General features: G+C 38.4%; 1 protein-coding gene across 6 annotated transcripts in view; it reads left to right on the top strand.

The window, feature by feature from the left end:
* The first annotated feature begins 3,070 nt into the window (after nucleotides 1-3,070).
* MON2 (MON2 homolog, regulator of endosome-to-Golgi trafficking) overlaps nucleotides 3,071-13,643 on the top strand; it is a 103,952-nt gene continuing 93,379 nt past the window's right edge. For all 6 annotated transcript variants that reach the window (XM_027592403.1, XM_027592404.1, XM_027592400.1 and 3 more), the window contains exon 1: nucleotides 3,071-3,579. In XM_027592403.1, the coding sequence (XP_027448204.1) occupies nucleotides 3,469-3,579 (111 nt within the window). In that variant the 5' untranslated portion in view covers nucleotides 3,071-3,468. The remainder of the gene's footprint in view (nucleotides 3,580-13,643) is intronic.

Here is a 13,643-nt window from a genome sequence, read left to right as displayed (position 1 = left end):
AGTCATATTTGGATTTCACCATTAACTGAGACAGATATTTCAGAATGACATTAGACAAGTTTTCTTGTTACACATGAATACATGCTTATTATTTATTTAAAATACATTTTCTAAAAGATTTACAACAAAGGCTCAGAAAAAGACCCGGGTTTCCTAGTTTTCACTAGAATGTTAAAACTTGTTGATAATTAAGTCTATTTAGAATTTAATAAAAGATAGTGTGAGTAATGATCACTGAAGAGCTACCTTTTATATATATATATATAAATATAAAAGATTATCTATCTATCTATCTATCTATCTATCTATCTATCTATCTATCTATCTATAAAAGATTGACTTACTAGGTGGCTCCATGGCTCAATGGATAGCTCATTGGACTTAGAAAACATTGGCTTACTACTTAATGTGTGCGAGGCATTGTGCACTACCTGCAACATCTCATTTATACATTTATACATTAGAAATATCATATGAGGAAGGCACTTGGATTTCCTTCTTTTAAAAATATGGAAACTGGGGCACCTGGCTGGCTCAGTCAGTCAAGTGTCGGACTCTTGATTTCAGCTCAGGTCATGATCTCAGGGCTGTGAGATCGAGAGCCATGTTGTCAGGCTGAGCAAGGCAGTCTGCTTGAGATTCTCTCTCTCCTTTTCCCTCTGCTCCTCCCCCCCTACTTTCTTTCTCTCTTTCTTTTTCTCTCTCAAATAAATAAATCTTTAAAAAAAATAAAGATGTGGAAACTGAAGATTAAAGAAATTCATTTTCTAGAGTCACCCAAGTAGTAACTAACAGGGCTGACATTCAAATTTCAAGGTTTTGACTTCAGAGCCTGAAGTCTAACTACTACCTGATAAGACTATGAAAGCATTACTCAAGGTAATAAAAGGTTAAATTTAGCAGGCATTTATTAATATAATTTTCAGTGAAGACAGATTATGTAGCTACAGAAGACCATTTCACACTTATACCAACATTTCTAGGTATACCACAAAATTTTGAAAGTACTTCCTGAGAGACTTGGGTACATCAATATGTATTTGAATAATTTGTTTTTGCTACTAAAAGAGAAATGATTCTGTTTTTCAGAATGCTAACTCCTGTGTTTAGCTGATTTCTTAACTTGTAGAATCAAAAATAATTTTTACCCCTGCTAACTTTGGTTTTGGCATAAAGCCATGCACTGTTTCTGTGGCAGTACAATTTCCCTGGGCATATGTATATAGAAAACTATTTGTTTTTGTTTTTTAAAAAGAAATTTACAGAATGCTGGTTATAGATAATTGCGCACCTTAAGAAAATTTTGGCTTTTCAAATCACTATCAGTATTATTTTTAATTAATGAATTCCAATTGCATTCTCTCAACTATACATAACAGAGATATAAAGGACTCTAAGAATGATGATTTTGAATCAATCATGCCAAAATTACTACTAATAAAAAAATTAAATTTCAAAAGAAAAATTGGTCACATAGGGAAAAGCACTGGGTGGAAGCTTGATGGTATATTATGAGCCAATTATTAGAGGATCATTTTTTTTTTTTGAGGTGGGTGGGGGGAAGGGATAATTGGGTGACAGACATTAAGGAGGGCACTTGACATAACGAGCACTGGGTGTTATATGCAAATGGTGAATCACTAAATTCTACCCCTGAAACTAATAATACAGTATATGCTAACTAAATTGAATTTAAATAATTAAAAAAAGAGCATCATTTTTAAAAGCTCCCTACGACCTCAAGAATAATGTCTGCCACATATTCTACCTAAGCTTTTTTTTTCCCTCTATACTCACAGCTCTTAATACATAAAGCTTATACTATAGGAGCGGTCAAACTTCCCAAAGATGTCACAAATGATCCAAACTACTGTTCTGAGAGCTCATTAACATCACCTGCTACCTTCATCCATCTTTGCTTTACATCTTGTCAGATGGAAAAAAAAATTTAGTTTACAAAGTACTTGTTGTGCAAGGTCTTATTTCACAGCCAAACCTTGTTGCCCACTGACAATCTCACAGTCCACTGTCCTCCATCCTGCAAAGATGTCATCAGCTCAGTTGTCTGGAGGTGTTCATTTCTTCATCTCCTACCTCTACCCTGGTTCAGGCCTTCCCTCTACCTTTCTCTGCTTCCTACTCAGTAGCTGCAAGACGTCTTGGGCCACAGCACACTGACTGGGTCTTCGAGAACCACAGATGATTTTTCTGTTTACTTTTGCTTCATATATAATTGCCTCCTAATGAAGGCTTTTATAGCGGTTTCTTATTTGAGCATCAAAACTGTTTTTAGTAGGGTATTCATTCATTCAAATATTTACTGATCATCTGCAATGTGCCAAACACTGTTCTAAGTGCTGGAGATACATGAGGGAACAAAACAGAGCTTAAAAAAAAAAAAAAATCCCAATGTTTCTGAAACTCATTTAGCGGGGAGACTCACTTTAGCGGTAAAAGGGGCAGCAGGGCAGATCGCGCAGCGCCTGGCAGGTAAAAGGAGGAATTCTGACTTTTACTTTGGGCGAAATGGAAGGACAGTGGAGGGTTTGGTACAAACAAAATTTTACAGATCAGGGAAATAAATGACTACACCGCAGTAAGCACTTGTATACTTCGTACAACCTGTGGAGGAACTGCAATTTAGGTACTTAGGAGGGAAAAAATTAACAGGAGGTAGGCATTGACTTGGGGCTATTAGCCCAGAGATTCGAGGGGGCAGAAATGAAGAGGGACAAGACAGATGAAGATTAAGCCAAAAGGAAGCAAATTGTTTACACCGAAATACAATTTATTTCAAACATACGGCAAGAGATAGGCCAAGAGATACGTGGCTCCGTTCAGACAGCAGTCACCCTGAAAAAAAAAGCAAATTTAGGTTAGGCAAACAGTGGCCCAAGTAGAGCTGCGGATAGCGGCTCGTCACCGAACCGGGCATGCCCCGAAGGTGACCACGCCCCCGGCCCCGCCCCTCCTGCGGCTCACCGCCCCAGTTGGCCACGGCGGGGGCGGTGGCCCCGGTGCCCGGAAGTGCGGCTGACGTGTCCCGGCCGCGCTCGGAATTGTGGGCGACTCGGCTAATGGCGTCGGCGAGTCTGGAGGGCTTGGGGAGCCAGCGCTGAAGCTTTTTGCCAGGTTGGCTGGTGACGAACTGTGTGGCCGGATCCCGCGGCAGCGGGAGGGACCTGCCCACCTTGTGGGCTCCTCGGCCAGAGCCGGCGGAGCCTAGCGGGGCGGGGCGACTGCGGGGGGCGCCTCGGATAGGAGCCGCGAGAGTTGCGAGAAGGCTGCGGGGGGCGCTCGGGTACGCTCCGGGTTCGCAGCCCAGGCCGGGCCGAGCCCCGCGGAGCCCAGGAGGCGGGCAGCGGAAGGGCCAGAGACGCCAGGAGGGAACTGCCTGTCGCCCCAAGGTGCTGACAGTGCTGGAGTTCGTTTGCGCCGCTCAGATACTGGATTGTAGTTTGGTGGATCATGTCCGGCACCAACAGCCCCGAGGCGGTGAAGAAGCTGCTGGAGAATATGCAGAGCGATTTACGGGCCTTGTCCCTGGAATGCAAAAAGAAATTCCCACCTGTCAAAGAGGTAAGCTTTGGGCAATGTCTGGAGAAGGCACGGTGAGCATGTCTGGTCCTGTTAGACCCAGTCCTTCACTTCCAAACTCCTGTCCTATCTAATTTTCATTTGGCCCTCACCTTTCCAGATTTACAAGTCGGTGGGTTGTACCATAAGCGCGTTTTATAGTTTCCTTTGAAGACGACTGGGGCACTTTGATTTTGTCTACTCCTGTCCTCAGCATTTAGGAATGAACTTCGCGGAGTGAGCCGATTCAGCTAATTCAGCTGGTATCTTATCCTCGCCTTTTCTGGCCTTTTTCAAACTTGAAACTAGCCAAGCCAGAATTGAAAAACACGTTTGTTGCTTCTAAAAACTATTATCCATCGTTGTGGTAAAATCTCTGCTCCTCACGTTTATAGTATGTATCACTCAGTGGGAAGTAGTTTTCTTCTTGTCTTGTGTCATGCAGATTAATTCTATGTCAGTACTATGAAGTGTTAGTAAATTATGCATTCACCTAACTTATGACAAATATTGAGGACCCACAATAATCATGTTAAGCCTTGTTATCAGCAATAATGTAATGGGACGTTTGGGTTTAGAATTAAATTCAATACACCTTGGAATACATCAATGCATATTAACCTCTTCAAGCTTCAGCTTTCTTTCATATGTAAATAGGGCTAAAGGGTGGATTTATTAGATTATGACGGGAAATTGTCAGAGCAAAAAGGGTATTATTAAAGAGGCTTCAATTAATAATAAATATAAATTCTCTAAATATTTCCTAAATTGAAATTTTTAATTTAGTCAGTATTGACCTTTTCTCTTAAGATGTCATTTTATTTTTCTTAAGCTTTTAAAAATAGTATCTCATTTTCCTTTCTCATACCTGAAATAAGACATTTCAGTGATATTTTTGTAAAAGCAATTATTTTTATTCCTATTTAATGTAGTTTGGTGTACCAGCAATTTCATTTACTATTTAGGGTTCACCAAAAGTTCACTAAGGAATTTTGGAATGTTTTCGTGTTAATTTAAATGTTTTGCCTTTATTATTACAAAGATCTTACAATTAAAACTTACCCAATAAAGTTTGGATTTTAGGCTTCCAAGGAACCTTAACTTTTCTGTAAGTGCTTTTGGTCTCATCGGTCTTCAACAAACTCCATCTAGTGTTTCTTTAATAAAGTAAGCAAATATTACCCAATAGTAGAAACCTGATGTGCCACCCTTGGAAAGAGGACTATCATAATATGTTTTATTTCAGATACTCAATAGCTTGTGATACAGATTTTCATTATTTTCTCTATATCCTGTTGAAAGTTTTAATAAGTAATTCTAAAGAATTAAGCATTTTAAAAGAATTTTAAAGAAGCAGGCTGTTCCAATTTTAAGAGAAATGCTCGTTTATAAAATGTCAAATCCATTTTTTGATTTTAACAATAATTTATAGAACTGACTGTTCCCAGCTCTTATAATTTATATAGACAGGGATTTCTCTATATTACACATAAAGGCCTTTGTGGGCTTGCTTGAGAATTTAATTGCCATTTATTACTTTATTTCTTTTGGAAAATGCATTCAGAATTCCAAACAGGTAACTTACAAAGTTTTTTTTTTTTTAAAGTTTTATATATTTATTTCATAGAGAGGGAGAGAGATTGAGAGCACAAGCAGGGGGAGCCGCAGGCAGAGCAGGCAGAGAGAGAAGCAGGCTTCCCGCTGAGCAGGGAGCCCGATGCGGGACTTGATCACAGGACCCTGGGATCATGACCTGAGCCAAAGGCAGACGCTGAGCCGACTGAGCCACCCAGGCGTCCCATAACTTGTTCTAGAACTCAGTCCATCTTATCTAGGAACGTTCAATAAACCTCATTAGCTTTTTTACTTGAACATAGGCCAAAGAGATACTTAGTGATTGCACCTACTCTCTGAGGTAATGACAAAAATAATTCTTGGCATGATAATCTCTGATACATAATTTCCTATATAATACCTACTCCACAAGAATTTGTTGAATGTAAGAACTTTGACTCCTTAACCAGTGGCACTTCTAATATACTTACGGGCCCACTTTAGTTATTGGAAAATGACCATTACTGTGTCACAAGTTTAAAACAAGAATGAATAATTAGTCTAAGAATGATGATTCTTTAGGAGGGACCCTTGATTTTCAAGAAATATTTTGGTTGAATTAAATTTTTCCTGGTAAATTAATAGCAGTGCCAAATTTTGGCTTTTGTTCTTTAAGGAACTGGTATGTTTTTGTTTTATTTGTTTTGGGGATGGGGAGAGGATGGTGCTTGGTATACCTTAAGGCAAAGCCTTCCTCAGTGTAAGAACCTTTTCCATCTGTGTACTGGTTTGCTAGTTAACACTCTCCCAGTATCTTCACAGTTATTACTTGAAAAATACTTATTCTGAACTACTTACAAAGGTACTCAAGAACTCAAAGCAATACAGTCCTTTGGAAGGGATGTCTCCTTCCCCAATACCTTTTATTTATTTTTTATTTTTTATTTTTTTTAAAGATTTTATTTATTTATTTGAGAGAGAGAGAATGAGAGATAGAGAGCACGAGAGGGAGGAGGGTCAGAGGGAGAAGCAGACTCCCTGCTGAGCAGGGAGCCCGATGTGGGACTTGATCCCGGGACTCCAGGATCATGACCTGAGCTGAGGGCAGTCGCTTAACCAACTGAGCCACCCAGGCGCCCCTCCCCAATACCTTTTAAACAAGGTAGAATGAAGTGATACCTTTTATATTTAGTCTTTATTTTAAGTTTCTAGTAATTTCTACTTTTTTGATCATGGTGCTTATTACAGAAGAAAAGAGTATTGGTAAAGGATAGTGCCTTATTTTTTGCTGTTTACTTCTTATCTTTGGATTTTCTGCATGGCTTTCTCCATCTTAATTGTTTCCATTTATAAATGTTCCTTTGCATATTAAATTGTTTTAATAGTGGCTATAATTTCATTGTCATTTTATAATAAAAGTAGTAATTCAATAACAGCAATACATTCCTTCTCCTTGTATTACCGCTTATTTTTACAGCAGTGTAACTTTTTAGCACAAGTGTGCTAGCTAATTTGTTCTGGAATATTTGTATGAAAAATGTTTTCTTTGCTTTAAAAATTACTTTAAAGCTTTGCAAAATCATTTCTGTATAATTGAAGTTCAGTGCCTTCAGAGGCAGTAATCTCTGAAGCTTTATGTTTATGTATTTAATGAATAAAACATTTAGGTCATTTTCTGTTTGCAGGCATTACTCTGGAAACGAATGAGGGGGATCTAACTGAGATTGGAAGTAAGCTCAGAGAGAATTTGTAATTCTTGAATTGAGCCTTAATAGGATGAGTAGAAGCTAGCCAACAGAAGAAGGGGAGGGGGGGTCATACCAGGCAGAGGAAATAGCATATGTTTATATACCATGTCAAATAAATTTCATGCTGGAGGTTATTGGGAGCCATTAAAGTTTTTTAAGAGAGCGAATAATATAAATTCATATTTTGTAACATTTTCTTTTTTTTTTAAGAGTTTATTTGAGAGAGAGGGAGAGAGAGACAGAGCACAAGCAGGTGGAGTCGGAGAAGCAGGCTCCCCGCTGAGCAGGGAGCCTGACAGTGGGGCTTGATCCCAGGACCCCGGGACCGTGACTTGACTGAGCCACCCAGGCACCCCTTAGTAACATTTTCATAACAGTATTGGTGGGAAGAATTAGAGGAGACTGAGATTGAGGCAAAGAGAGCAAATTTAAAAAATGATGATTGCCTGCATGAAGGTAGCAGTAGAGGAAGACAGGAGGTTGCTTGCATTGTGGTGGGCATGTGTGAAAGAGAGAGCATGGATTGAAAAGAAACTTAACAGGTAAAATTACCAGGGCATGGTGACCTTCTATATAACATAGAGAGAGAAATTTATGATGCCTCCCAGGTTCTGGCTTGGAAAACTGGGTAGATCACTAAGAGAAGGAATATAAGAAGAGGCAATGTTTTTGGGTAAAGTGAATAGTCCTGAATATAATAAGTTTAAGATTTATGTATGGAATTGACCAGTAGGAGTTTGAAAATGATGGTTTGGTTCTGAAGGGGGAGGTCTAGAATTTCAGATTTAGAAGTATCAGTTTATACATGATAGTAGAAACCATAGGAGTAGATAAAATGAGTCTGAAAGGGTGTATAGAATGAGAATATCAGGACCAAAGAAGGAACTTTGGGAAACAACAGCAATAAAGGGAAAGAGGTAGCTGGCCAACTAAGGTTAAGGATATGGGAGAGAAAGGGAATACTTGTAGAGCAAGGTCCCTGAGAAAACTGGAGTTTCAAGGGCCTAAGTGAATGAACTCACTTTAAACCTGAGAAGGAACATACTTTCCTCTGACAGAGGAAGGGAAAAAGAAAAAATGAACTTGAATGTGATAAATTTGAATGAGGGACATTGTGGAGAGATAGGAAGTTGTGGACAGTTTGGCCTGTGACCTCTATTCCTGGTAAGGTAGGAAACAAGCTTATTGCTAGGAGTAATTAGTGATGAAAGGAGTGATGGGTAGAAAGTTTGAGGGGAGCAGTGGATCACTTTGGAGAAGTGGAGGAGAAATTGACTTGGGACACTTAAGAGTCTTGGCAGGAAAAGTGGTTGAAATAATGATAGACGGTGAGATCTATGTTGTATTACTAAAGAAGGAAATTCAACAAAACTTTGATTGGAAGAAGGTGGAAGGGTTAAGGTACTAGCAGCACGAAGTTAATCAAAGAGCAGTAGAGTTGAGTGGGAGAGCTAGAAGCATAGGGATTGAGACAGTAAGGGGATATTGGATTTCCGATTGCCAAATTAGGCTGCCCTAGAGGATGATGAAGTCCAGGGAATGGGTGGTAGAAGAGGATGGGAATGAAGATCATTTCAGTTGAGGTGGTCAGAATTAGGGTTTTGAATGGATTTTTTTCTCTCCTTTTTAATGAAGTGGAATCAGTAAGGTTGTAAGTAATAAAGTGCAAGTAGTCTTCCCATGCCATGTCCTTTGTCTCCTCTTGTGTATTTGGGTTTGATAAGAGTTAGTTGACAGGGATTTTTGCCCTAAAAATCAAAAGTTCTTATAGTAGAGTTCCTCAGTGTCCAGTGTTTTTATGTGTTAGCTTGGTGAGAGAGATGCCTTTTACTTATCATGACAGGATTCTTCCTTTAACCATCTATTTGGGGACCGAGGACCAAGTCAGTTGGCTCTTCTGGTAGGGAGAAGATCTCATTTTCAGGACCTTTTGACAATGAAGAATGAGGGCTGGATAATGTTTGCATGCTTAATCGGGAGCTGTTTTGGTTTAGTATTTTCTAATGTACTGTAGTTTTTTTTTCCGTTGATGTTGGTTGGACAGATTTACTCATGACACAACCAATTGTGTTCTTTCTCTCATAAGCATAATAGAATAAGTTGATGTTTTATATACTGAAATAAATTTTCATAATTTATTCAAGAAAACTTGCCAACCCCAGTCACATAAATGTGACAAATATGGTAAGGAGTTAGAAATCATTTTGGTCAAGACTTACTTTCCTGTATAATGCAATTTTAGATAATTATGTTAGGTGAGTGGCCTTTGGCCTTTGTTTCTTTTCTTTTTTCTCCTTTGACTCTGCTCTTTCTATGACTTTATTCCAGAAAAGTTACATTAGATTCCTAAGGTCTCATTAAATTCATTTTCTTCTGATGAATGGTTTAGATGTTAACTTCAAGAATAATAGAAGCAGGGGTGCCTGGGTGGCTCAGTCGTTAAGCGTCTGCCTTTGGCTCAGGTCATGATCCCAAGGTCCTGGGATGGAGCCCTACATCGGGCTCCCTGCTCAGCAGGAAGCCTGCTTCTCCCTCTCCCACTCCCCCTGCTTGTGTTCCCTCTCTTGCTGTGTCTCTCTCTGTCAAATAAATAAATAAAATCTTAAAAAAAAAAAGAATAATATAAGCAGAAACGTTTTCACTAGGACTTCTAGGAAAATTTTTTAGATTATTGCAGTATTCTAATCTAAGAGCGTTTTACAGTGAGAGTTCTTTAAAAAGCTTTTGGTTAGTCTATAACATGTTTTATACCTTTATGAAAGTACCATAACCAATGAAATTTATTGTTAAAGTATAAAACATTATTTTTTGACTAGGTTTTTGATCATTGTATTCTTTTCTGAAGAAAATGAGAGCAAAGGTCGGTGAAAACATTTTAGTCAAATGTATTGATTATCTTATCACTGCTTTGGTGAGACAGAAGAAATAAAAGACATTGTTCTGAGGTATAAACCAAAAAGGAAGACATACTTCAAAAATGGAATTATTTTCCTTTTTTCTTTTATATAAGTAGAGCTTATTTTCGTCATGTACAAAACATTGGGTTTTGCTATCACTGCTATAATTTAGTAGGAATTTATTAGTGTCTTAAGTGTAAAGCATGGTGGGAAATATAAAAATGAACGAGAGACTGCCTTTATCTTTATGAAGTTAACTCAGTGTTGAATAAAATACTGTCTTTTCATTAGGCTAGGGACTTTTCATCCATTGATTCTATTAGAAGATGCTATTTTAATTTTACAGATGAGGAAATTATGGTTTTTTTCCTTGGTTCAGTAACTTGCATAAGTTAGTAAAGCTAGAAAGTGGAAGAACTGAGATGTGAATCCCTATGCATCCATCTGCAGCTCCTCTGCGTAATATCTTACTGCAAAATGCCTTTTAAACTTGTACTTAACTTGTTCTTATCATTGTTCCCATTCCTCTGCCTTGCTTCATTATTTGTTACTATTTATCATTCTTTCCATGTTGCAGTTCTCTCATTTTGAAGTTTGTAGCACTCTACTTTCCTTTTTCTCCTGGCTCTTTCAGTATTCCTTCTCCTTTTATTTATTTATAAGTGTATCCCAAGTTCTGTTTTCAGGCCTCTTCTCTGTGCTCCTCCCTTAGCACTGGCATCCACTCACTCCCCCTGCTGCGCCTGCTGCTGGCCTTACCCAAATACCGATAACTCCGAAATCTGCGCAGACTCGGCTCTCCTTACTGAGCATAGACCTGTGTTTCCAGCGTCTGTCGAACACATCTACAAGAATATCTTTACCACACTTGAAATAAGACTTCTTGTAATTGAACTTATTTATCTCAAAACTTGCCCTTTCCCCTCATTTCATTTGTTCTGTTGATGGCATTTATCACTGTTGCTTACCTTAGTCAACGTTTGGCTATGTTCTCCCCCTCTGCTGTCTTTATTCATTGTCAGCTTTTCCTTCCCACTCTGTAATTTCCAACATACCTCTTCTTTTTTCTCTTTTCTCAGCTTATTATTTTAATTCTAGGTTTCAAATGCCTGGCCTTTAATATACATTAATGGCAGAAAAGAGAAACCATTCTACATGTAACCACTAGCTTAATACATTTAAGCAGCTCAGAAACCCTCAGCGGCTACTCTGTACTTGAAGGAGCCCTCAGCATAGCATTTAAGACCTTCGTTGATTGTTCCAACCTTCCTTTCTAGCGTCATCACTTTCAACTTTTCTACGTATGCCTTTATGCTTCAGCCGAGGTGTATTGCCTGCTATTTATTTTCCAAATATATACTACTGCCTCCCTTGTCCATGTTTCTGAGGTTCCTTTTTCTGGCCCAGAATCACCTCCTCCTATCTTTTTAAATTAAGATCCTACCTTTATTTAATCCCACTTTAAATGTTGCTCATCCATTTGTTGCATGAATGGATCAACTTTATAGATACTTTTCTTTTTTCTTTTAAAGATTTATTTATTTGAGAGAGAGAATGTGTGCGCATGCAGGGGGGAGGGGCAGAGGGAGAGAGAGAGAAAGAGAGAGAGAGAGAATCTCCAGCAGACTTTGCACTGAGTATGGAGCCTGATGCAGGGCTTGATCCCATGACCCTGAGACACGACCCTGAGATCACAACCTGAGCTGAAAGCAAGTTGGATGTCCAACCGACTGTGCCACCCAGGTGCCCCCAGATAATTTTCTAATTTCTTTTATCATTCCCTTCATTCATTTGTTCATGAAATAGTTTTTGAGTACATGCTGTGTGCCATGTACTAATAGTTGCTAGAGCAAAAACTGTTAAAACTCCTGCCCAGGATTTCAAGCTAATATGTTTTCCTCTGTTTTCTTAACTTTCATTTAAACTTATTTTATAAGTTATTTCCTTATAACTCTTATAGTTTACCTTCTGTTATAGTTATTTTAGGTTTTTTTTTTTTTTTTTTTGGTCTAAATAGCACCTTAAGGGTAAGTTTTACATCTTGTTTATCTTTCTGTTCACCCTAATGCAAAGCATTTGTATATCTAGGAGGTATTAATTAGTTACTTGTTGGGAGATTAAATTTTTTTAAAAGGAAAGAAAAGGGATACCATATATATAGGCATACCACATATATATTTTAGCTATCCACATGTAATCTGCATTTCAGTCTTTCTTTTGATGTGTTTAAGTTTTTTTCTTTCCTAGAAGCCAGAGGTGGTTTTGTTTTTGGTCAGAAGTTTTGAATAAGATGCCATGTAGGTATATATTTTTCAAAGTTTGGGACTGTAGACTAATTGAATGTTACAAAAGAAAATCATATTGGTTTCCGTGTATTCATTGTTTTATGAGCATATTGTCTTCTAGGGAGTGTTCTAGATCTCCCTCTTCCCAAGTGTGAACTTGACCTTAGGTCTTTTGATTTTACCTGACATCTAAAATCCTAAGTGTTTAGGCAGCTTTATACCTCCCTGATGTCTTATGAGTACATTTTTTAAATCCAAGTTGCTCTTAACATGAATTTCACCTTACTTCATTAGCTCTTGTTTTATGCTATGTCCTGTGAATAATTAATTTGGACCTTTGGTAAATTTGTTCTGATTTTGAGTTCTGCTTTCATAGTGGTGAAAAACGTATGTTTTTTTGAAAAACAGAACATAGAAAAAAACATAGGAGCTTTGATGAAGGGAAGCAGCATTCGTTTTTTTTTTTTAAATTTGTCCCCAGATCAAGTAGTGGACATTTAATTCCCTTTCTAGCATCCGTTTCCTCTTGCTTCCTTCAGTGGTAGGCTGCACTCTTCCTTCATTTCTAAACCTTTGGATTGAAGTGAATTAATCTATTCCTTCCTTCAGGGTACCATACCTTTATTAGTTTAATTTAGCTTAAACCCTCCCCACCCCCCACCATCCTCACCTTCGTTTCTTCCCAAGGTACATAATATCAGTGAGTGCTCCTGGGCAAGGAGTTTTCTTTTCTTTTCTTTCTTTTCTCTTTTTCTTTCTTTCTTTCTTTCTTTCTTTCTTTCTTTCTTTCTTTCTTTCTTTCTTTCTTTCTTTCTTTCTTTCTCTTTCTTTCTTTCTTTCTTTCTTTCTTTCTTTCTTTTCTTTCTTTCTTTTTTCTTTTTTTCTTTCTTTCTTTCTTTCTTTCTTTCTTTCTTTCTTTCTTTCTTTCTTTCTTTTTCTTTCTTTCTTTCAAAAAGATTTTATTTATTTATTTGACAGAGAAAGAGAGAGTTCACAAGCAGGGGGAGAGGCAGAGGAAGAGGGAGAAGCAGGCTCCCAGCTGAGCAGGGAGCCCGATGCGGGGCTCGATCCCAGGACCCTGGGATCATGACCTGAGCCGAAGGCAGCCGCTTAACCGACAGAGCCACCCAGGCACCCCTTCTCTTTCTTTCTTAAAAGCTACTGAAAGAGACCTTTCTCTGCTAGATAGTGTCATATAAAATTGTGAGGTGTAGAATGGCTGCAACTATTTTTATTGTCAAGATTGGAAGCGGCCCAAGGATGCACCTACCATGGAACAGGACAGATCCAATAGAATGGCAGAGAAGTGGAACTGCAGCCCTGATGGCCTTGTGAATCTCTGCATCAGATTTCCTCTGGGTCAGATTTCCTCTGGATTTTTCAGTTAGTGGGCAATGAAGTCTCCTCCTCTACTTAGAACTTTTTATGTTTTTGTTTAGAAACATTTATAATGTAGCTCCTGTATGCCAGGCACTGTGTTAGGCATTAGTAATATGGAGGGATGAATGGAATATATTTCTTGTCTTTGTGGGGCTTATACTAGAATGGAGGAACAGACATGTAATGAGATGATTGGGATAGAG

The sequence above is a fragment of the Zalophus californianus genome, chromosome 9 (genome assembly GCF_009762305.2).
Source record: "Zalophus californianus isolate mZalCal1 chromosome 9, mZalCal1.pri.v2, whole genome shotgun sequence".
Classification (NCBI taxonomy): Eukaryota; Metazoa; Chordata; class Mammalia; order Carnivora; family Otariidae; genus Zalophus; species Zalophus californianus.
The sequence above is the reverse complement of the archived record's forward strand: the minus strand, read 5'-3'. Positions and strand labels throughout refer to the sequence as shown.